General features: G+C 47.7%; 2 protein-coding genes across 6 annotated transcripts in view; one reads left to right on the top strand and one right to left on the bottom strand.

Annotated features, from left to right (window-relative positions):
* LOC107500689 (sodium/glucose cotransporter 1-like) overlaps positions 1-13,396 on the top strand; it is a 61,583-nt gene extending 48,187 nt beyond the window's left edge. For all 3 annotated transcript variants that reach the window (XM_036221025.1, XM_036221024.1, XM_036221023.1), the window contains 4 exons: positions 4,517-4,685; positions 7,583-7,798; positions 10,108-10,195; positions 12,838-13,396. In XM_036221025.1, coding sequence (XP_036076918.1) covers positions 4,517-4,685; positions 7,583-7,798; positions 10,108-10,195; positions 12,838-13,112 — 748 coding nt within the window. In that variant the 3' untranslated portion in view covers positions 13,113-13,396. The remainder of the gene's footprint in view (positions 1-4,516; positions 4,686-7,582; positions 7,799-10,107; positions 10,196-12,837) is intronic.
* Positions 1-22,692, bottom strand: part of RSPH14 (radial spoke head 14 homolog) — a 112,855-nt gene that overhangs the window by 15,966 nt on the left and 74,197 nt on the right. The window contains exons 5-8 of one of the 3 annotated variants that reach the window (XM_016126148.2): positions 20,941-21,166; positions 19,638-19,774; positions 17,501-17,865; positions 12,334-12,444 (exon numbers count right to left, since the gene is read on the bottom strand). In XM_016126148.2, the coding sequence (XP_015981634.1) occupies positions 17,627-17,865; positions 19,638-19,774; positions 20,941-21,166 (602 nt within the window). In that variant the 3' untranslated portion in view covers positions 12,334-12,444; positions 17,501-17,626. Of the gene's footprint in view, positions 1-8,835; positions 8,981-12,282; positions 12,445-17,500; positions 17,866-19,637; positions 19,775-20,940; positions 21,167-22,692 lie in introns of those variants that run through there. The other 2 variants (XM_036221028.1, XM_036221026.1) reach the window with 2 other exon arrangements.

Raw genomic sequence — 22,692 nt, 5'->3', positions numbered from 1 at the left:
ATACAACAACTAAAATTAAGAATACATTAGAGGGAATCAACAGTAGATCTGATGATGCAAAGGATTGAATCAGTGATTTGATAGACAGGGTAGCAGAAAACACCCAATCAGAACAGCAACAAGAAAAAAATAATCCAAAAAATGAGGATAGTTTAAGTGGCTTCTGGGACAACATCCAGCATACCAACATTCACATCATAAAGGTGCCAGAAGGAAAAGAGAGAGAGCAAGGAATCAAAAACCTATTTGAACAAATAAGGATGGAAAAATTCCCCAATGTGGCAAAGGAAATAGACAGACAAGCCCAGGAAATGCAGAGTCTCAAACAAGGTGAACCCAGAGAGGCCCATACCATGACAGGTCATAATTAAAATGCCAAAGGTTAAAGTCAGAGAATCTTAAAAGCAACAAGAGGAAAGCAATTAGTTACCTATGAGGGAGTTTCCAAAAGACTGTCAGCTGATTTCTCAACAGAAACTTTACAGGCCAGAAGGGATTAGCAAGAAATACTCAAAGTGATGAAAAGCTAGGACCTACAACCAAGATTGCTGTACCCTGGAAAGCTATCATTTAGAATCAAAGGACAGATAAAGACCTTCCCAGACAAGAAAAAGCTAAAGAGTCCATCACCACCAAACCAATGTTACAAGAAAGGTTAAAGGGATTTCCTTAAGAAGAAGGGGATAAAAGATTTTTAAAAAATATGAATAATAAAATGGCAATAACTACATTCTTATCAGCAATTACTTTAAATGTAAATGAATTAAATCCTCCAATCAAAAGACATAGGGTGGCTGAATGGATAAAAGAAAACCCTTACATGTGCTGCCTACAAGAAAGTCAATTCAGATCGAAAGACATGACCGAAAGAAAATGGAATGAAAAAATTTGAAAAATAAAAAAAGCTGAGGTAGCAATACTTATACCAGACAGGATGACTTTAAAACAAAGGCTATACTAAGAGACAAAGAAGGGCCCATTAATCCCACTTCTGGGTATTTATCTGAAGAAACCCAAAACACTACTTCAAAGGGACATGTACATTCATACATTCATTGCAGCACTATTTAAAATAGCCAAAATATGGAGGCAAGCTGGGTGCCCATCAATTGGTGAAAGAATAAAGAAGTGATACATATATACAATAGAATGTTAACAGCCATAAAATAGAATGAAATCTTGCCACCTGCAACGACATGGATTGGCCTAGAAGGTATTGTACTGAATGGAGTAAGTCAAAATAGAGAAAGACAAATGCCATTATTCACTCATATGTGGAATCTAAAGAACAAAATTAATGAACAAACAAAATAGAAACACTCATACAGAGAATATTTTGATGGTTGCCAGATGGGAGAGGGATTGGAGGATGAGTGAAAAGGGGTAAGGGCTTAAAAAGTATAGATTGGTAGTTACAAAATAGTCATGGGGATGTAGACAGCATAAGCAATATGGTCAGTAATATTATAGTAACTATGGATACTAGATTTATCGGGTGATCACTTCGTAAATTATATATTTGGAAAGATATGTACCCCCTTGTGTTTATTGCAGCATTATTTATAGTAGCCAAGATATGGACATGTCCATCAGTAGATGAATAAATAAAGAAGTTGTGGTACATATATACAATGGAATTGGCCATAAAAAAGAATGAAATCTTACCATTTGGTACAATATGGATGGACCCGGAAGGTATTATGCTAAGTGATCTCACTTATATGTGGAATCTAAAGAACAAGATAAATAAAACAAACATTCATAGATACAAAGAACAAACCGATGGTTGAGAGAGAGGAGGTTTGGGGGTCTTGGTGAAAAAAGGTTAAGGGATTAAAAAGTACAAACTGGTAGTTACAAAATAGTCACAGGGATGTGAAGTACAGCATACGGGATATAGTCAGTAATATTGTAATGACATTGTGTGGTCTCAGATGGTTACTAAATTTATCATGGTGATCACTTCTTTAGTTGTATAAATGTTGAATAACTATGGTGTACACCCGAAACTAATGTAATATTGTGTGTTAGCTATATTTCAATTTTAAAAATTTTTAAGGAAAAACAATAAATGTACAGTATTTTATATTTATTTATATATTTTACACTTTTGGTGCTCATTTTTCCTTCTTTTGGGTTTGAGTTTCCATCCATGTCATTTCCCTTTACTCTAAAGAACTTTCTTCAGCATGTCTTATAATGAAAGTCTTCCAGCGACCGATTCTCTGTTTTTATAAGAAAATAATTTTTACATCTTTATTTTTGAAAGATATTTTTGCTGGATGTAGAATTCTGGGTTGACACTATTTTCGTTTCACCACTTTAAAGATGCTCTTACATTCTCTTCTGTCCTCTTGTTTCTGATGACAAGTCAGCCATAATTCACAGTACCGCTTTCTGTGCTTAATGTAGCCTTTCTCCTGTGACTTTCAAGATTTTCTCTTAATTTTTGGTTTTCAGCAGTTTTGTTATAGAGTGTGGGTGTTCATTTGTGTGTGTATCCTGATTGGGTTTTGCTAAGCTTCCGAATCTGTGAATTAATGGTTTTCATCAAAATAGGGATATTTTTTACCATTATTTCTTTGCATATTTTTCTTCTCCTCTCCTCTTCAGGGGGGATGCTACACACATTAACCCTTTTGATATTGTCCCACAGATCTCTGAAGCTCTGCTATTTTTAAAAATTTTTTTCTCTATGTCCTTCTGTTTAGATTTCTATCAGTCTGCAGTAGGTTAATTGGCCCTGTCTTCTGGCATTTCCAATTTGTTCAAAGACCAACAAGTGAAATTTTCATTTCCTACACTAAACTGGATTTTCAGTTCTGAAATTTATACTGATTTTTAAAAAGGTTTTAGAGTTTCCAATTTTCTGTCATTATTTCTCATCTATTAATTCATAATCATCATTTCCTTTAAGTCCTTAGTTGCAGATTCAATAGCTGCTTTGAAGTCCTCATCTGCTCATTTTAATACCTAAAGCCATCCTGGGGTCAGTTTCTATTGATTGCTTTCTTTCTTGACTATGGATCACATTTTCTTATTTCTTCACATGCCCAGTACATTTTATTGTATACTGAACATTATGGATAATATATTGTAAAGACTTGTGTCATGTTCCTCTGAAGAGTATTGGTTCTTGTTTAAGAATGCAGATAATATACTAGCCGATTACCTTAAACTTGTGCAAGCCTGGTTTTACACTTTGTTAAGATACCTGTTTCAGTTTTGCTCTAGTCTTAGAGCATATTCTTAGTCCTCGTATATAGTGTCCAAGGTATGGTCCTTCAGGGGTTTCAGTGAAAGGGTGATTACATAGCCCCTCTAGCTTGATGAGATTCAAACTCCAGTTTCCGTCTTCCCCGCTCTAGGCAGGAGCTGAAATCTTGCTCATCTTTTTCTGTCTTCCAGCAGTTGCTTGTTGGTGGGCTATTTGGAAATTCTCCCCCATGTGCATAATTCAGGGGTCAGCCAAGGGTTTAAGTGGGGTTTATACACAGATTTGGACCCCCTTGCTCTGGGCTCCCACCTTTCTGGAATTTTCCCCAAATACTTTCAACCACTCTGACTCCCCAACCTCTGTCTTCTGACTCTTCAACCCAGTAAGAGTGAGATTTTTTGTTTAACTTACAGCCACCCCACACCATGTAGACAAGGGAGGGCCTCAGAGGAAATGTAAGTAAATGTAGGTAGCACCTAGTATGGTTCCATTCTTTCATAGATTGAGTCCCATCCCCTTTCCCTGAATCTGCCTGTTTTGGGCTACTCTTCAGTGTTTTTTTTTTTTATATTTGATCTAGAATTTATCATTTTTATCTGCGGGAGGCTTCGTCCCGTGCCAGCTAGTCCGTCATTACTAGAGCTAGAACTCACTTCCTTGCCTCTTCTTTGACTATCAAGGTATTAGTGCTTTCTAACTTATATTCACTCTCTCAAAATTATTATTTTTAAGCTTTTGTTGACACAGAACTGATAAGATTTATTCATCTCTGGGGCGATATTTGACCTAGTGTAATTTTATATTTAGGTATACATTAAATTTTTTTTACCTAGAAAGGTAATGAACATTTGGAATTTCTCAATTCCTTAACATTTTAAGCAAAATTTAAACAATAAGTTTTCGAACTTATTGAAATCTTTAAAATCATGTGCCATACTAATCTGTCTGAAATGTTTAAAAATGTATCACCTTTGAAGAAATTAATATTGTCCATGTATCATACATTTTAAGCATGACTGCCCCAACCCACTCCAAATATGGTAAAAATCTATCCATATTCCAGTAACAAGCAAATGGACACTCAGTTTTATTTGTTCAGAAGTTGAAAGATTTTTGTCTACAGGCATACGGCCCCATTAGTGTTTAGGAGTATGGCTCTCTCCTTTGCTCCAAACTTATGAATGGGTGCCTGAATTTAACCTAAGGGATAATTGAGTTAATAGTTTATAGTTTGTAGACATTTTATTGGCAGGGGGAAAAACTCATCAAATTGCCATTGACTGTTGGTTTAATTTACAGGTTTTTTGTTATAATCTTACTTGCTACTGCCATCATCTGGGTCCCTATGATTAAAGTGAAACGCGGTGAACAGCTGTTTGAATTCATGCAGTCAGTCTTGAGTTACCTGGTGCCACCCATTGCTGCCATCTTCCTGCTTGCCATATTTTCCAAGAGAGTCACTGAGCAGGTAGGTGGGTGTCGGCATGGCCACCACATGGCGCAGTGTATGGGCTTGCTTTCACATTGTAGTCGTCTTTGCCAGAGTTGCCCTAGGAGGGTCTCTCGTGTTTCAGGCATTCACAACGTGGCATCATTTGCTTTCTGAGAGGTGATTTCCTCCTGGGCAGATTAGGTTCGCACTCTCTCTCATGCATGTGGGGTAAAAGCGAGCTCTGATGTCGTTTTCCTTCCTTTGCAATGTAATCCACTTTCAGTAATGTCATGGACTAAGCCAAGTGGCGATGATCCTCCCTCACATATATCTGGCTATAGGAAAATATTCTTCTAATGCCTCTGTACATGAATGTGTCATGCTAAGAGGTTTCATACTCACAGGAAGATGTACAGTTGTGGGTTCCTTCCACCTTCCCTGCAGTGAGGACCATCTTTCAGCCACATTTAAAACTAAGTAAAGATCCTAATGAATGGTTCAATTGTTTCTTCAATCAGACTTTGAAATCACTGTTTGACAGAACATTTTCATTTATTATTTGAGTCAGATTTTAACTTGTTTCCCCTAACAGCACTAAGTAGCAGGGCCATGCACAAATTCTTGAGCACAGTGTCTGAGCACAGTCATCTGGCCCCTTCCTGCCTCTCAGCCCTTGCCCTCTCCATGCACAGCTATAGACCCCTGCCACGCCCGCTGATTCGCAATGTCGAGCGCCTTCCCTGGCCTCCCTTCATTTGCATGGACTATTCACTTTGCCAGGAATAACTTTTCCCTCCACCACCTAGCCGATGCTTCCTCCTAGGCTCATCTCAGGTGTCTTATCCTCTGCACCAACATGCTAGTGCTCCCTGCTCTGCCCACCTCATCAGGACTCAATTTAGCACCAATAATGTGGAGAGTGGCTGGGCCTTGGGAATGCCAGAGCTTTTCCCCTTTGCCCTCCTGGGAAGGGGATGGATAAGAGGAGCAGGCAGTCAGAAGAATCTGCCTCTTACCTAGGACACCCACTTAAGGTTTCGGGGCCTATCGCCAAGGAAAACTGGGGGTCTGGGCAGTGGCCCTCCTGCTACCACTGATCCAAGGTTACAGACATATTGTGGGTGCCCTCTTCAACCTAGAGAACTTCTCCAGGCCCTCTCTCTGACCCTGATTCAGATGGCATGCTCATCTTGCTTTTGTTACCCTTCTGTTTCTAGATCTTCCCTTTCTACACATCTCCTTCGATAAATGGTTCCTGCAGATCATCCACCTGGCTTTCAGTTTGAACTCTTTCCAGAGATGTTTGCTCACGTACGGTAACCTCTGTCTCCTCTGACATCTAGCGCCACCTGAAACAGGCTCTGGATGCAGCTCAGAGCCAGGATGAAGTCCTCATTCCTAAAGAGTGGATAGTCTAATTGGAGGAGACAGATGATGCCCAGTGAATGCACAGATTCTGATAGTGGTGCGATGCTATTTAACCCATTTCCCATTTGCCCCAAGTATATACTCACCAGCGGTACAACAGTTACCCTGAGATAACTCACGATTACAGTCCCAACCTTACCCCAAAAGTTTGCCAAAAATATCTCACTTTTATTATTATTTTTGCATCACTCTAGTATATCAATAGTCTTTTGAAACAAATGACATCATTCTATTTATAGCATTCTGTTTTTAGTAGTGGTATTTCCATTTACAAAATATAATTTTCGGTGGCTGAAAATGTCAAATCCTATATGTTCTGCTTTGTGTTGTTCTGTGCTTTGAAATTTACCATACTAATCATATACATTTCTGTCACATTAGGATTAGAGACAAGTTCTGTTTAGAAATAACTACAAGCACAGTTTTTATATATATATTTTTTTCACATTGAAAACCAGTCAGATTTGCTTCAGCCCCAAAGAGCATGTTTATGTAAAATTAAATTAACTCTGGCAGCAAGCTACACTTTAAAAGAAAAATGGGAAACGGGTTAAAAGATAAAAAAGGATGATGGAGGGTGGCAGGGCAGGTGCTGGAGGTGGGCAGAGGATACAAAGACATTAGCCAAGGTGGTAGGAGACTTCTTCTGAGACAGTGACTTTGAATCTGAACCGTGGGGGATGAGCCAGAAATATTAACATCGAGGGAGAGACCCAAACGGAGAGAAGGACAAGTGCAAAGGCAAAGAGCAAAGTGGACAGTTTCGACATGCAGAAAGGTCACACACAGTGGCCAAAGTGGAATGACCAAGGGGAGAGTGGCAGAGCCAAGCAGGGTCAATTGAAGAGTGAGTACAATTTGATTGTGATGGTGGACCATGAGAAGCCATTGGAGAGTTTAAGCAGAGGATGGCATTCTCTAATATATACTTAGAAGAGATCACTCTGGCATCTGTGGAAACAGTGGGCAAGCAGGAGAGGGAGACCACTTGGGTGAGAAAAGATGGTGGTTATGGATTCAGGCGGTATCCATAGAGAAGATGGGAAGTGGCTGGATTCCAGATACATTTTAGAGGGAAAGCCATCAGGATTTGCTGATCGGTTGGTGGTAGGGCAGGGTAGAAAGAAAAAAAACAGGGATGACGGCTGGGGTCTCTGCCTGAGCAACCAGAGAGATGGAGGTGCCCTTCACAGTGATAGAGAGGACTGGGGTCTTTTTGGACACATTACATTTGAGATGCCTATTCATGATCTAACCTAAAAGTGTTTCCAATGTTTTAAGTTCTCTGATTGACATAAAAGAGAGTACAAGTGTCTCAGGTCTTTGTTCAGCCCAAGAAGATATTTCTGCACTGGTGCTCACACTCTGCTTCTGCAAGGTATTTGAAGCTGTTATTATGACAAGGTTAACTTTAGAATTCAACCAGTCAGGTGAGGCTGAAGATGGTTTGTCTCATCACCTGTCTTCCTCTCAGGTAATAATTCTCGGGGATCCTCCTTCGGCAGGGTGCCTTCTGGGGGCTGACTGGTGGACTCCTGATTGGCTCCCTTCGGATGGTGTCTGCATTTGTCTACTGTCCCCAGCCCTGCTCAACAAACAAAGAGAGCCCTATGATCATCTGCGACATGCACTATCTCTCTTTTGCCATATTCCTCTTCGTAGTCAGTCTTTTCACCGTCCTGGGGATCTCCTTATTCACAGACCCAATTCCGGATAAACACGTAAGTGCTGCCATGAGGATGGTCAGGGGTCAACCAATAGTCCGGCATCCCAGTGAGCCGCTGGCTTTGGAGAAAAGTGGCTGAATTCTTCCATTCTTTTTGAAAGTGGGAGGGCTGGGGGCCAGGTGCATGGAAGATGCGTCAGATGTAGGCAAGTAACACAGCAAGGGCCCTGCCTAAAAAACTAAACTAAAAAGCTTTACAACAATCCTCCGCCAATTAGGTATTTACTTAGAATGAGAAGTTTGTCTTTTAAAATACAAATTTTCCTTGGAAGTGTTAAGTTCAGTAACCTCAGTATGAATTAATGTAATCAGGCTAGTCCCAGCTGCCACCCATCCAGAGGGAATTAAAGCCAACAGGAAGCGGGAGGGGACAGTAATTCAGGCAGCTGCCTGTGGCTGACTCAGAGCTAGGTACCTCTTAGCCTCTCCTGGCACAGCCATTTCCTACTCTAGGAGACAGTTGTCAGTCACCCCAGTTGGAATATTAGAAAACCTGGGGTCAGAGAAGTTAAGTCCCTTGTCCAAGGTATCAAAACTAGTAAAACTTATTTGCTCCAACCTGGCTCCACCTCGTCACCACCTTTGGCCAGGCCAGTAGGCTCTGCAGGCCAGGAACTTGGCTGAGCTAGAAAGCAGCAGGAGGGTCCTGGGTGTCCAAAGTTTCTGAAGGAGCTCAGAAGGAAGAAGGGTCCATAAGAACTATGTGCCTTTCTTACTTCCTTGCCTGGGGGTTGAGTAAAAGCCATGAACTTGGAAGACTGCCTCAGTGTCCTCCAGCTCACCCTTGGGCTTTCCCTCTGGCCACGCTTGCTGCTTAGTAATTTCCATTTGATTCCTTCCTCTCTTGCATATAGAGCTCACCTGGAAGAGGGGCGGAGCCAATGCGGAGAACAAAAAGGCTGGGTAGGGGTGGAGGGGAGCAGCAGGCCCACCACTAGGGGAGACTTCCCAGCTGTAGCACCTTGAGGAAAGGTGGGGCGGAGGTGGGGAGGGGGTAATGAATTTAATTTCCTGTTGCTCAGGGTCTTTAGCATTTAGATCGCTTTCTTTTCTTCCCTTCTCTTACTCTCACCTTTTTTGGTTTTGCCTGCTTCTGAGGTAGCCAAGTACTTACTTGCTGGATGTTTCCCACCTGCCTAGCAGTAGGCCAGGCGCTCTGGAGAACACAAGGTAGCTTCTGACCGGGGAGGGGGAGACGAAATGGAGAATTAGTGTTTGTGGATCAGTGTTAATGTCCAGGCACTGGACCACGTCCTCTGCTTACCACTGCGCGGGGGTGGGGTGAGGGGAGAGCAGGTAAATCCAGCAGACTCTTTCAGCGCACCCAGGACCTTATCCGCAGAGGGCGGACAGTATAATTGGGAAGGCGAATACGTATATATGGCATCATCAGGAAGCAGTTAAAAGCTAAGCCCAGGCTCTGTCGCTAATATAACAGAAGTTTAGTTCCAGCACTGTAGTCTGAGAGGTGGGGCTTGGGCGGCTCTTGGAGTGGGCTGGCTGGGGATGGGGCCCAGCCCATCCCTGCCATATGTTGGGCGGTGGGGAGGTGGGTTGAGATTTAAATATACCAAGGCTGGTATATAATAGATTAAAATCTATTCCAGGATAGACTTGGAGGAACGTTGATTTAGTTGTGCTTCTGCTGACTACAACCCTTAAAAAAAAAAAAAAGGCAACAACAATTGGCTGGATTTTGTTACTTCCCAAAGTTTCCGTATATGTTGTCAGGAAGAGAATGAAATTTCAGACCGGGAGGGAGGGGATGCTCCCCCTTCTGCATCTACAAATGCCTCATTGAGCTAGAGCAACTGAGCTCGGCCAGGGCCAGGTTAACCAAGTAAACCAGGTAAAGCCTCTCATGGACTGAGTTAGTGCTCATCTCTGCCAGCCAGGAGGGCCTTCTGGAAGGAAAGTAGCCCTGTCCCATTCATCTGGTAAGAGGGTCTTCTCCACCAGAAGGAACAGTCCAGGGCTGGCAGGTGGCTTCTCCCATCCTAAAGAGCACAGGTTCCTGGACACTCAGAACCAGAAGGAGCCATGAGCACATTGCCTTGCACCCCTTACTATACAGCTGAAAGACACTGAGGCCCAGGCAAGCCGTGTCACCCTTTACCAAGGCCACACAACCACATGGTACCAGAGCCGGAACTGAAATCCCGCCCCACATTGCTTTGTCTCTTATTGGAGTCTAAGAACCAGATCTTTTTTCAGTCCATTGAGACCCTAGTGCCCAGCTGCCAATCATGGTACAGGTTGTGTGACAGGACCCTGGGTAGTGACATGCTCCTGCTTTCCCCACAGCTCTATCGGCTCTGTTGGAGTTTACGAAACAGCCAAGAGGAAAGGGAAGATTTGGATGCAGGAGTGCAAAGGAAGAGACTCGGACCAAGTGAGAAGGAGGAGCCAGGGACCTGGGAGGGGATCCTGTTTAGAGTTTTCTGGGGTGGATGTGGCCCGTGCTGCTGCCCCAGCACTCCCCGCCCTACCACCTCCACTCCCAGAAATGCTCTTCCAGGCAGAGGCCCCGTCTTTCATTTTTCATAAGATGCTTTCGGAGGTGTTTGGGGCTTGTTGAAGTTGAGATGCCTCTAGAATATCCATGGGGAGCCATCTGGGCTGGAGAGACCCATGTGGGAGACATCACTGGCCCATCCCTGGAGGGCAGGTGCGAGGGGAGGAGAGAAGGCATTGGCATAATGCCTGGGGGCACCCCAGCCCATGAGGAGGAGCCAGCAGAGGGGCAGAAAAACAGAATTGTTTAGTGACCTAGAAGCATTTCAGCACAGGTCGGTAATTTGTCCACTGAGGCAAATGCTGATGGTGAGAACTGGCTGTTGGATTTAGCCACACAGAGATCATGTGGCTTGACGAGCGAAACCTGGTGGACTGGAGTAGAGGGAGAAAGGGGAGTTCTTACGCAGGGATTCAAAATGAGTGAGTTTCTCAGAAGGGAGGTGGGGTAGGGGATGGCCTGTGAGATGGGGAAGCAACCCCACCCAAGAGGGCACCAGGGGAAGCCCAGTCTGAGGACAACTGTATTTCAGCATGAGCAAGGAGAAAATGTTCCAGGAGGAGGCTGGGGCCCTGGGGGCCTGAGGGCCCAGAGGAAGAGTTTCAGCAGATGGGGTCAGAAAAGGAGTCTTCAGGGCCACAGGAGAGGGTGACCTGAGCTTCTCCAGGCCCTGACGCAAACAGGGATAATGGCCTAATGAGATTAGTCCTAAGTCTGGGGCCGAGAGTACTGGGGAGGCTATGAGTTTGCGGGAGGGAGAGAGGGATGGAGGAAAGGAGGGAGGCAAAAGTCTGCCTGAGGAAAAGGAAGCATTCTAGGGCCTCCTCTGCCCTCCTGCCAGGGAATTTCAGAGGCCAAAGAGGACTGGGCTCACTCCTGACGCCTGCAGAAGAAAACCCCGGCTAGGGTAGACTCCTTGGACTTCTGCCAGCCAGGTGGGGCAAGGGAGCGACCTCTGAACAAGGCTGTCCCACATACCTGGAGGAGAGAGGGCTACCTGAGAATTTCTCTTCTCTTAATGGGGGGATGGTTCATTGGGTGCCAGGTGCTTGTTCTTGATGCATCCCTCAGTTCCCTATCCCCATTCCACTGTTGTGGGTGGGCGATGATGACAGTGGCTAACTCTATTTGGGATGTGCCATGCACCGTCAAAATTATTCCCATGCGTGAGAGGTGGGGAAACTGAGGCACCGAACAGTTAAGTGATTTGCCCCAGGGTCCATAGATAACCAGGCAGCAATGGAGCTGGGATTTAAGCACAGGCAGTAACTCCAACGTGTGTGCTTTAGGCCACTGGGCCATCCCACCTCCCATCGCGATGCTCTTGTGCTATGAATGGTCAAGTGATCAGTTGCCTTTCACATACAGCAGCCTGTTTGGGCCTGGCAGCAACACGGTTCTGTGAAAACATAGACATCTGAGAAAACAGGGCCAGAGTGTGCTGCTCAGGACTTCTCAGCACCAACAGTGGATGTCTGTGTCCCTGGCTTGGGGGTCCTCTTCCCCTTGTAACAGAGGCTCCTCTGTCCCTGGTTGATGGGTTCCATCATCTCTGATGCCACCTCAGCTTCGGTATGCAGCTGGCATGGAGTCTGTCCAAAGGGTGAGACACAGAGCACATCACAGCACACACTGCTGGGCGCCCCACTCTGACTGAGACGAGCTGGCCTTGTCATCAAGAAGGAAACAATCCCCAGGAGGCCGCTGGCCCACAGGGAATGTGCTGGTGCTGGCCGTGGTGCTGACCGTGCCTGAGCAGGCTCTGCGGAGCAGCCAGCACGAGCTGTACTGACCCTAACAAAGTTTAAGCCCCAAAGTTAGGCGTTTACACAAATTTGACCTAGAGTAATGAGTAGAAACTTGCCTTAATTCCTAGACTTTCCTCCTTTACCACCTGGAAAACACCAGTGATTCACCTTCAAGGGCCCAGAAAGTCTTATTTTGGGCCCAGCTGTGAGACATACCTACGAAAAGAAGATCCTCCTTGAGAGGGTGCCAAGGAGAACAGTCTGTGTGTCAAGAAATCAGTGGATTTTTTCCATCCTCTGGAGAGTAGTGACTGGGGAGGAGGATGCAGAAGAGCAGCCACTTTTCCTGGGACTACAGAGCCGTGATCAGCTGTGAGCCTGAGAAGGGGAAGTGCGAGCATGTTGGAGCACGCCCAGGAGGGCCTGCGCCTGTGACAGCAGAGGCCCCCCCCCCCAGTACCTCCACCACCCAGTCCAGGGGATCTTGGCTCCAGCCGAAGGCTCTGCTAGTGGAAGGCAAGCGTGATCCCAGGCAGCCCCACTCTGCCCCCACACACTCCTCTTGTCCCGCGTCCTGTTCTCCTGGGGCTCTGAAGGTCATGGTAGGTGTTCCTGAGCAGGAGCTGAGGACCATTTTTCACATTAGGAGCAAGGCTGTCAGTCTTCCTGCTGGTCTCACCGCTGAGACTGCTGAGACCTGATGCCTAGAAAGTCCTTTCTCCTGTGTCCCGGCCTGCGTCTCCTGATCTTTGCCTGTTCCCTCTGTTCCAGATTTTTTTTTGTCAGGGGAGCCCCAGAATTGCCTCCTGAAGGCCTTGGATGTGTGGTGTGGTCTGGAGCCGAAGAAGAGCCCCAAAGTAGCCCCAGAAGAGGTAACTGTGAGGACAGTGAGTGGCCCCATATCTGAAGAGGCAGAGTGCAGTGACGTAGCTGAAGGGACAGAGCACAGTGACACATCAGAGCGGCCATACTGGAGAAAAGTTGCCAACATCAGCGGATTTCTCTTGATAGTGATCACAGTCGTGTGCCACATCTTCTACTACTAAAGCAGCTGCGGCCCAGGGGCATCTGGGAAGAGCCCAGACTCCCTCGTCACTGAGGAGGAAGTGTTTCCTATCAGAAGACCCACGGATATGGGTCCAAGGATTACACTAATGAAAACAGTCTCTAGGTGTCATCAAGTCCCACCAGCTGCAGGACATGTGTGCTGAGGGGACGAAGTGAAGTGAGTACAGATACTATGCAAATGAGAACATCTGTTCCTTTACAAAATGAGTCATTTTCTCCAAATGGTTCTACTGAATAAACACTGACTTTCACTTTAAATTTAATTTTGGCTTTTTATCTCTAGATATAGTTGGAATTTTTGCTTGTGTTTACTTTACTGTCACCATTTCCTTCCTATACCCAAACTCCATTTGCCTTGTTCTTGCCTCCTTTTTAAAGGCGTGCCCTGCTGCAAACGTACTGTGTATTGTAAGCACCCTCCCCCTCCCCCCCCCCACACACACTGGGGTTCCCAACTGCAGGTGCTGTGCCCACTGATGACCACACAGGCCAGCTGGAGCCAAAGCTGCCCATGGATGGAAACTTGGGCTCCTGCCCGGATCAGCAGAGGGGCTGAGGCAGTCTCTGTCCTAGCAAACAGGCCTCCCTTCCACTCAGCACCGTCTGGCTACTGCCGTGCCCTCTTCGCTGAGCCCTTCCCAGTCCCTCCCAGTCTGCCTGCTATTGGGATGTTATTGAGAATTGGGTCCTTGAGCTGTCAAGTATAGGCCACTCCTGGCTGTGTTTATGTAGGGGGTCCCTCTTCCGTATCTCACCAAAATAAATAAGTTGTGTCTTTAGGAAAAGTTTTGAGTGCCTTAAAGTGATTTGGGAAAACCCACTGGAATCATAAAAATCACACTCTGGAGGTTCATCCACATGACCAGTCCCTCATCCCTAGTTTAATCCTTCAGCTGACATTTTTGAGTGCCTACTATGTGCCAGATGCTACAAGGAAATAGCCATGAACAGAGTATATGGTCTCTGGGAAAGACACAAGCACTAGTAGTGATTGCCAGCATTTAGTGTGGCCTGCTGTTTTTCTGCCTGGGGTCAGGGCATGATCACATTCAAGCCACAGAACCACCCTTTGTGGAAGGACTAGACTCAACCACATTTCGCAGGGTAGGAGACTGAGGCTTAGCAAGTGACCCTAATAAATAGAGAGTTGGCACAAGGCCTGAAGCAGCCCTGTCTGACACCAAGAACACACAGTGGCCCTCTGCACATTGTGTACACTTCAGGAGCACCTGCCAGGGAGCCCCACCTAGCCTTCGGGTCAGGGAAGGCATCTCCCACCCCCCTTCTTTTATCTAGCTAGCTAGATAACAGGAGACAAACGATGGGAAGACATAAGGCAAGCGTTCAAGGCATGTTTGAGGATGCCAAGACGTGGCCTGTGTGCAGAAAAACAGTGAGATGTGGGCCGAGGCATTACCTTCAGGCCTTACATGCTTTGAGATAAGTCTCTGGGAGCTTCGGCAAAGAAGTTATAAAATCAAATTTGCTGGCTGCTGCTGGAAAGATGAAAAAGAAGCCAGACCACCTAGCAGGAGATTATTAGAGTAATCAGGCAAGTTATGGCAGAGAAGAAAAAGGGAGGGAATGGCGTCAAGAGAAGCCAACTATTAGAAGTAACAGAACTTTAGTGATTAGAATTCTGGCTTGAGGACACAAGCAAAGGGTACATCAATTCCAAAGACAGGCCACACTGGAGAAAGCAGTTGTGGGGGGGAAATGGAGTACGTTTTGGGACATGTTGAGTTTGAGTTGCATGAAGATACTTAATTGCCATCTTGATACTATTAAGTCTTCTGATTCATGAATATGAGATGTTTTTCCATTTTTTTTTTTTAGCTCTTTAATTTCTTTCAACAACATTTTGTTTTCAGCACTCAAGTTTTGTAACTCTTTTTACTAAATTTATTCCTAGGTGTTTTATTCTTTTTGATACTATTATAAATGGTATTGTTTTCTTAATCGTATTTTTAGATTTCTGTTGTGAATGTATAGAAAGACTATTTTTGTTGATCCTGCAACTTTTCTGCAATTATCAGTTCTAATAGTTTTAAGTGTATTCCTTGGGACTGTTCACATACAAAATCATATAGTCTGCAAATAGAGATAGTTTACTCCTTTCTTTCAAATTCGAATGCCTTTTATTTTATTTTCTTGCCTAAGTGTCCTAGCTAGAACCTTCATACAGTATAGAATACAAGTAGTGAGAGCAGAACCCTTGTCTTGTTCCTGGTCTCAGGGGGAACGCGTCCAGTCTTCCACCATTGGATATGGTGTTAGCTATGAGTTTTTGCAGATGTTATGTTGAGGTTTTCTATATTCCTAGTTTTCTGAGAGGTTTTTTGTTTTTTTAAAAAAATAAACGGATGTTAGATTTTGTCACTTTTTCTGCATCTATTAAGATGATCATGTGGTTTCTGTCCTTTATTCTATATATGTTACATTGATTCATTCATATATTAAACCAATCTTGCATTCCTGGGATAAATCTCTGTTGGTCATGGTGTATAACACTTTTCTTTTGGCTGGATTTGGTTTGCCAATATTTGGTTCAGTTTTTGTATCAATATTTATAAAGGATTATGGTCTATAGTTTTCTTATGTCTTTGGTTTGGGCATTGGGATGATATTAGCCTCACAGATGAGTTGGAAAGTGTCCTCTCCTCTCCTATTTTTGGGAATAGTTTGTGAAGGACTGGTATTAATTCTTGCCTGGGACATTTAATGGTAGATGTTAAGTTGGATAGAAGAGTCGAGAACTCCGGAAGAGGCTGGGGCTGGAGACCCAGATTTAGGGGAAAGAAATCAGCAGGCAAGCCTGCTAAGAAGGGAACCTAGTAGAGGAGGTCCTGACCAGGAGGACCTAGTCAGGCAGATGAGATTGTGCGGGAGAGTATGAAGAATGAGAGTCTAGAACAGGGCTGTGAGAAACACTCACACCTCTGGCTATGTAGAGAAAGAGGGTTGGTTCCAAAGGAAACCAAAACGCATGGGCAGAGCCTTGGGAGGAGGACTGAGAGCTGCCGCGGAAAGGGGACATCACGCCTGGGCCACTGCATGGGTCAGTCTCGAAGAGCACGGGTCTCGCAGCAAGGAGACCAGAGCCCTTCAGTTAGAGCCCTTTGGTGAAGCAGCCGGGGTGGAGCCAGCCTGTTGGGGGTTGAGGCGGGATGGCGATGGCAGGAATTGGAACCTCTGGCATACCTGTTTTTCTGAAAGAGAAAAGGTTTCACCCTACAGAAACTTTTTTGAAAATAAGATTTAACCTGACCCCAGCTGGGGCCAGCAGCCAGTGCCTTTGAGAGCAAATAGGCCCTTTTGGGCCTACTTGGGCTAATTTTCTAATTCCAGGGACACCAACTTCTTGATTTCTTCTAGGAAAGTGAAAGCCCCAGATACTAAGAGGGTAGCCAGAGAGCACTCCCTTGGGGATTCTGGTTCTGATGTTTACTCTGGGAGGAGTTGGCATGCCATGAGCTAGGGAAGTTCTGCCCCACAGAAAATAAGGCTGTTAGGTGGTGATGTAATGAGGGAGACCTTGTTTGAGGTGGGGAGCCTCTAAAAGCTCATGGGGAAAAATTAAGGCTCCAGCTCAGCCCAGACAAATGAGTCCAGCTCTTAATTTAAGTCCTGCTCCCACAGCGTCTCCAACAGAGGTCAGAACTGGCTCAAGAGCTATATCATCCTGCCAGACTAGGCAGGGATGGGTGAGGGAGATTAAGGGTACCCCATGCATACCTGGTTTCTCCCTACTTCACCCCAGCTCTCCAGCCTCCTCAACCAATCTCATTTGGGAGGAGCGGGAGGCAGGTGGAGGCACAGATGGAAGCAAACCAGACAGCCCTGAGGCCAGACAGACAGCAGAGGGAGGACTGGAGCAGGCGGAAGGTGGCCTCGGGTGACTTTGAAGAAGAATGCAGCTATTTGGGAAGAAGACCTTAGGGAGTTATTTATCCCTGTCCTAAGCACTCATCCTTGTTTGGGGTGGGTGGGAGTTTCTTACAACTTGCCTTCCTCCAGCAAGAGCCCATATGGGGTAGCACTTTTGACCTTCCTTCCTGTCACCCAGTGTGAGAAGGGGACAAAACTGGCTGAGCAGGGCCCTGCCCAGCCACACCCCAAGGGCCTAGTCACTCCAATATCCAGAGCTTGATGGTGCCTGGTCCAGCTGTTTTTCTTCCCCAACCCAACTCCCTACCCCCCATCTTTTGTCCCTGGAGGGCTCAGACCAGCCCTTTACCTTTCTGAAGGGACTCTTGGCCCTAGCAGAAAGCATGGCTGTCACCTGCTTATTTCTGGGCCCTGAGTCAAACCTATACTGCCTCACCTACCCACCAGTGACATGGCCCTTCCAGGCTAGGCATTTTACCTTCGGGGGGAGAGAAAGAGATGTGATTATGCTCCACAAACATCATGTGCCATTCAGACCCAAGAGAAAGAGATTCCGCCCATTTATTCAGGCATGGAACTCATCAGACCTGGCCTCCTAAGAGGCTCAGGGTTTCCACTCTATGACATTGATGGCGATCTGGGCTGCCCGCCGTACAGCTTCACTGGTATCCACCTCGAGGACACGAAAGTCGGGCACGTGCACCTGCAGGAACTTACGACCCTCGGGAGCCTCAGCCAGCATGGTGAGTGCTTTGATGGCATTCAGGCGGGCCTTTCTCAAGGGGGAACCCAGCAGATTCAGGAGTGGGTAGATGGCTTCTGCATCCAGGGCCGCATACTTCCCTGCAAGTCACCAACACCAGGCACTCCTGAGGGAGCATCTACTCCAGCTCCTCTGACCCCCGCCCCCCCCCCCCCGTCCTCCTCTAGCCTCCAGCCTGTGCAGTCTCAGAGGAGGTACCACTTGCAACCTGAGCCCTCTCCCTCACCCTCACGCAGGCCCTTGTATCCTCCTCTGCCTCTAGCCTAGGCCAGGCCCCCTGATCTCCTGTCCCTCCAGCCCGCTAACTGGCTTTTACTCATCCATCCTGGTGCCTGTCCCACAGTCCAGTCCTCACAAGGCAACATGAGTTGTCTCTTAAAAATTAATATCCAATTGTTAATTTATGTGACAAATACTCCTTGAGCAGCTACTCTGCACCAGGCACAATAAGACATTGTGCTCGCCTTCAAAACACATAGAGTCTAGTAGGGGACACGGACGTTAATGTTTAAAGGAGACACCCCCCCACACACACACACTTAACCCTTTCCCCATCCCCTACTCCACCTCAGCTACTAAAAGTCAGAGTTGGCCCCTGCCCCCAACCTTCCTGCCCAGAGCCGTCTGCTCTTTGCTCCTGGGACTCATCCTTTGCCCTGCTCATTCCCGTTGTCTTTTGGGTCAATACCCATGCCCCTCCCAGAGGAGGCTTTGCCCCATCCTGTGCCCACTGCATGCTGTACTTGTCCTCCATGTCACTTATCACACTGCCTCTCCCACCAAATTGTAGACAGCAAGGCTGAGACATCTGGGCTAAAACATCCACCACCCAATACAGCAGAGTGCTAGCTCAGGAGAAAGTGGCCTCACATCCCTGGGTTTAAGCCAATGCTCAGGCCACCATGAGCCCTCTGACCCTCCAAGAGCTCCTAACAGGAGACACTGCGCTGAGGACACCCATGAGATGGGCAGCAGTCAGCATCCTGACTGCACAGTCGAAAGAGGGATGTGGACGCTGGGCAGGCCCCGAATTCTCCCCCTCTGGTGTGTCTCAGATTCCACTGTTAGGGTCAAGTAGGATGTAGCTGGGGGGCACCGAGTTGGGCAGCTTTACAGCCTGCCGATTGAGAATCAGTCCATGGAATGCCAAGGAAGCCCAGGGGATGGGCTGGTGCAGGCCCCTGGAGCCCATGGGAAGTGTCAGACAGATTTAGAGGTCACCACAGAGGGACGGACTGCCCTGGCCTCCAAGTGGGGGTTCCTTCTGTTAGCCCAGATTTGGGTAACAACATATGGAAGCCTGACTGGCTGGGAATTCTAGGGTTGGGGAGATAATCTTATTTGTGCACACATACACACACACACACACACACACACACAATTGAGAAAAGTAATTTCAATCGAGAAACACCACAGAAGCAGGGCTCTAGTATTTACTTAGACCTCGGGATAACCGAATCACGGATAGCAAATTAGTCCCAGAATCTCAGCTCATAAGGAGCCTGGGTTGGAGGCAGGAATTCCAGGCCCACGAAGGAACCTCAAGGGATGGGACAAAGGTCTGAATGCAAGTGTCTACGTGACAGGGAAGGGGCGCGGGCTGGCAGCGCACTATGGCCTAGAAGAAGAGGACTGGCAGAGCCTAAGACCCAGACTTGAAAGAACTTCAACGACAGGCCAGGAACATTTGGGCAGGGCAGGGAGGGGGCGACACCCGGGCGCTGAGCACAAGATGAGGAGTTTTGGAAAGCTGGCCTGGGACTGCAGTGAACACCCCCCACCCCGAGTTAGCGCCAGTGCCCACACAGGAACACCCCGCCCACCTGGATGCCTGGCCAGCAGGCTACCTCACCTGCAGTGGTCACCGTGGCATACATGAGGGCCCCAGCGGCGTTGGCCTGCACCTCCTCCACCTGGTCTTTCAGCAGGTGCACCAGGATGGGGATGACATCATACTGCCACACCTGTTTCTTGCCCTCTAGAGGGATGCTGCGCCAGAGAGGGGACAGTGGGGCGGCTTTGCTTGAGGGGAGGAAAGGAGCAGGGCCCAGGACCACCCCAGGGGGACACCAGAGGAAAGACTTAAGTTGGGACCATCCCTGGTCTGGGTACCAGGGTATAAGGGAGCATTGCTGTGAGGTTTGAGCTTCACTCCTACACTCAGACAACCTGGGAGCATGGCCTGGGGCCACTAAAGTCCAGACCACCCAGAAACCAGGGGACAGTAGAGCTTTGCGCTAAGTAATCTTGTGAAGGAGCAACCAGAAGTGTCCCCTGGCTCTAAAATGGGGAGGAGCAGGACCCAGGGTGTGAGCCTTAGGAAGTTTCATTTTAACCTCATAAGAGTCCCAGCTGCCAAGGCGCAAACAGCAGTCGCCCTCAGTGAGATGATGTTTTTTGGTCACTTCTAATCCTCGCATTGTATAAAGCTGTGAAAATGAAAGTGGTGGACTCCCCAAGAGCTTCCCAAACTCAGAGAGGGCCAACACTGTCCCCCAAAAGAGAAGGAGTCCTTGGGTCACGAAATGCTGCCTACAGGACCTACGGGAGCATCACTGCGCATGTCTGTCCTGCAACCAAGGACCGCAAGTCACTTAGTTGAATCAACCTTTCCCAAATTTGCCACCCACAGAGCCTTCATGTTGGCAAAACTCTTAATAACATCTCAAAATACAGGGGTGTCTTGTGTCCCAGTCTGGGAAGTATGGGGTTGGCCAGCCACTGGCTCTGACATGATGAGGCTGCTGTGCTGTAAGGTCAGTGGACCTCCACCCTCAGGAACATAAGCAAAGATGCAGAGTCCCGGGCCCACCTGCAGGGATTCTGAAGTGAGTGCTGCTGAGGCAGGAGCAGGGTTTCTCACCTTGCACTGCTAGACTTTGGCGGGGGGAGGGGGGCTGTCTGCGCATTGTGAGATGTTGAACAGCATCTCTGGCCTCTACCCACTTGATTCCAGGAGCGCCCCCCAACTTTTACACAGGAGCAACCAAAACGGTCTCCAGACCATGTTGCATGGCTCCTATAGGGTCAAAGCCCCTGTCTGCGAACCCTTGAACTTGCTGCAAGGCCAGGAGCAGCTCAGTTGCCTTCTCAGTGCCTCAGCAGCAGCCCCAGGGCTGGCCCCTCCCGCCCCATCCACACAGCCCTGGCCTCACCTGACGGCAATGAGAGTGCAGGCGGCTTTGCTGCGGATGTGGTCATTGGTACTGAGGAGCTTCTCCTTCAGGAAGGGCACCACGCGACTGCTCAGAGCCTCAGTGGCGTCCTCCATCAGGCAGGCCGCCAGTGTGTCCAGGAGGAGTTCCTGGATCTCTTCGTCCTCTCTCTGCAGCTTCCACACCAGCAAAGGGATCAGGCCATTATTGACAAGGCCCTGGGCCCCTGCAGGACAGGAAAGGACACCTTACCCATTCTGGGTGGCATTCAGAGATGAAGAGAGTCCTGCAGAGCCTGCAGGAGGCTGGACCGGACAACTTGCAAATGCCCCCACTGCCAGGAAGAGGGACTGAGCAGCCAGCAGGAGGCTGTGGGTGACAAGCGGGAGTGGGGGATATGAGGCCCCAGAGGACCTGGAAAGGTACCAGGTTTTGGTCACCTATAACTGGAGGATGTCAGCTTTAAAGAGGCACTGAGCAGGCTGAGAAGCAGCAGCTACCGCTCAGAGAGCACAGCAGCTCACCCAGAACACAAGGAGACCTCTCGGCTTCCCCGCCCTGCACCAAAGGGAAGCATGGAGGGCAGACCAGCCAAGCCCCTCCTTCTCACCGGCAACATCTCTAAGCTGCTAGAGACCCCAGACCAGCCTGGCTTGGAGCGGAGTCTGAGTGGGAAGATTTAGAGTGAACAGGCCAGCATCTTAGCCACCAAAAGGCTGTGCTGTGCCCTCAGACAAAGGTGACAGGAAATCCATAGACTCCGGCCAACGGCTCTTAAAGGGGCCTGGTGCCCCAGGGGAGGGGCTGGGGTGCTGGGTCTGGGAGAAGCACAGAAGAAAGCCTCCTTCGGGAATGGGCTCCGCCTTGCCCCTCCCAGCCCTCGTCCCTCCTGGGGAGTGTCTGCTTGTGGCTGCCAGGAGGAGAACGCAGAGCCAGTCCAGGCAGCACGCCCGGAGCGGTCTAATTTCCGTGTGCCCAGAGAAGCCCTCATGGGAATGAGCAGTGCCCCGCCGGGGAGGGCAGTCTTTCCCCATGGCACGTGGGTGGCTGTCACTACTGCCCTGCAGCTCATCCTCTCCCTGGCCAACCCAACACCCACCGATAAGCCATCTATGGCCCCCACAGAGGTGGCCACTGGCAAACACCTTTGTCTTCCGCCCTCCCCGGCTAAACCCTCTAATTTACTCTAGAGAGACAAATAAACAGGTTAATTAGCCTAAAGGTCTCCAAGTGCCAATTAGCACCAGGGATTTCCTCTTTGAAGACACCACCCCAGCCTTTCTCCCTTACTCCCTAAGGACATCAAATGGCAAGTGCCCAGGGGAGCGAGGAGTGGAGTGGGTCGGGCAGAGAGGCAGGGCGGCAGGTCTGGCAGCTCCCGGTGCCCCTGGCCAGCTTCTTATTGGGGTAGTGGAGCAGCTATTTGTTCTCTGGCCACTCATGACACAAGAAAAACAGTTTCTTGTTGCTTCAAAAGATTTAAAACACACAGATTTAAAAAAAAAAAAAAAAAGCCTAGGTTGCATCCAGCTATGTGACCTTGGACAAGTTACTTAACCTCTCTGATTCTGATGTCCTTGTTATTAAAATGACCCTACCTGGCCGGGGGTTGTGCAATGCCAACGGGGTAGTGAGTGGGAACATACTCTGTGTAAGGGACTGTCACTGTGTACCTAGGACATCTGGGTCTAGCACAGCAAAAGTTTCCCGAATTCCACCAACACTGAGTCCCGGCTACAACAAGCAAGGGCC

This window comes from Rousettus aegyptiacus, unplaced genomic scaffold (assembly GCF_014176215.1).
Source record: "Rousettus aegyptiacus isolate mRouAeg1 unplaced genomic scaffold, mRouAeg1.p scaffold_m13_p_5, whole genome shotgun sequence".
Lineage (NCBI taxonomy): Eukaryota > Metazoa > Chordata > Mammalia > Chiroptera > Pteropodidae > Rousettus > Rousettus aegyptiacus.
The sequence above is the reverse complement of the archived record's forward strand: the minus strand, read 5'-3'. Positions and strand labels throughout refer to the sequence as shown.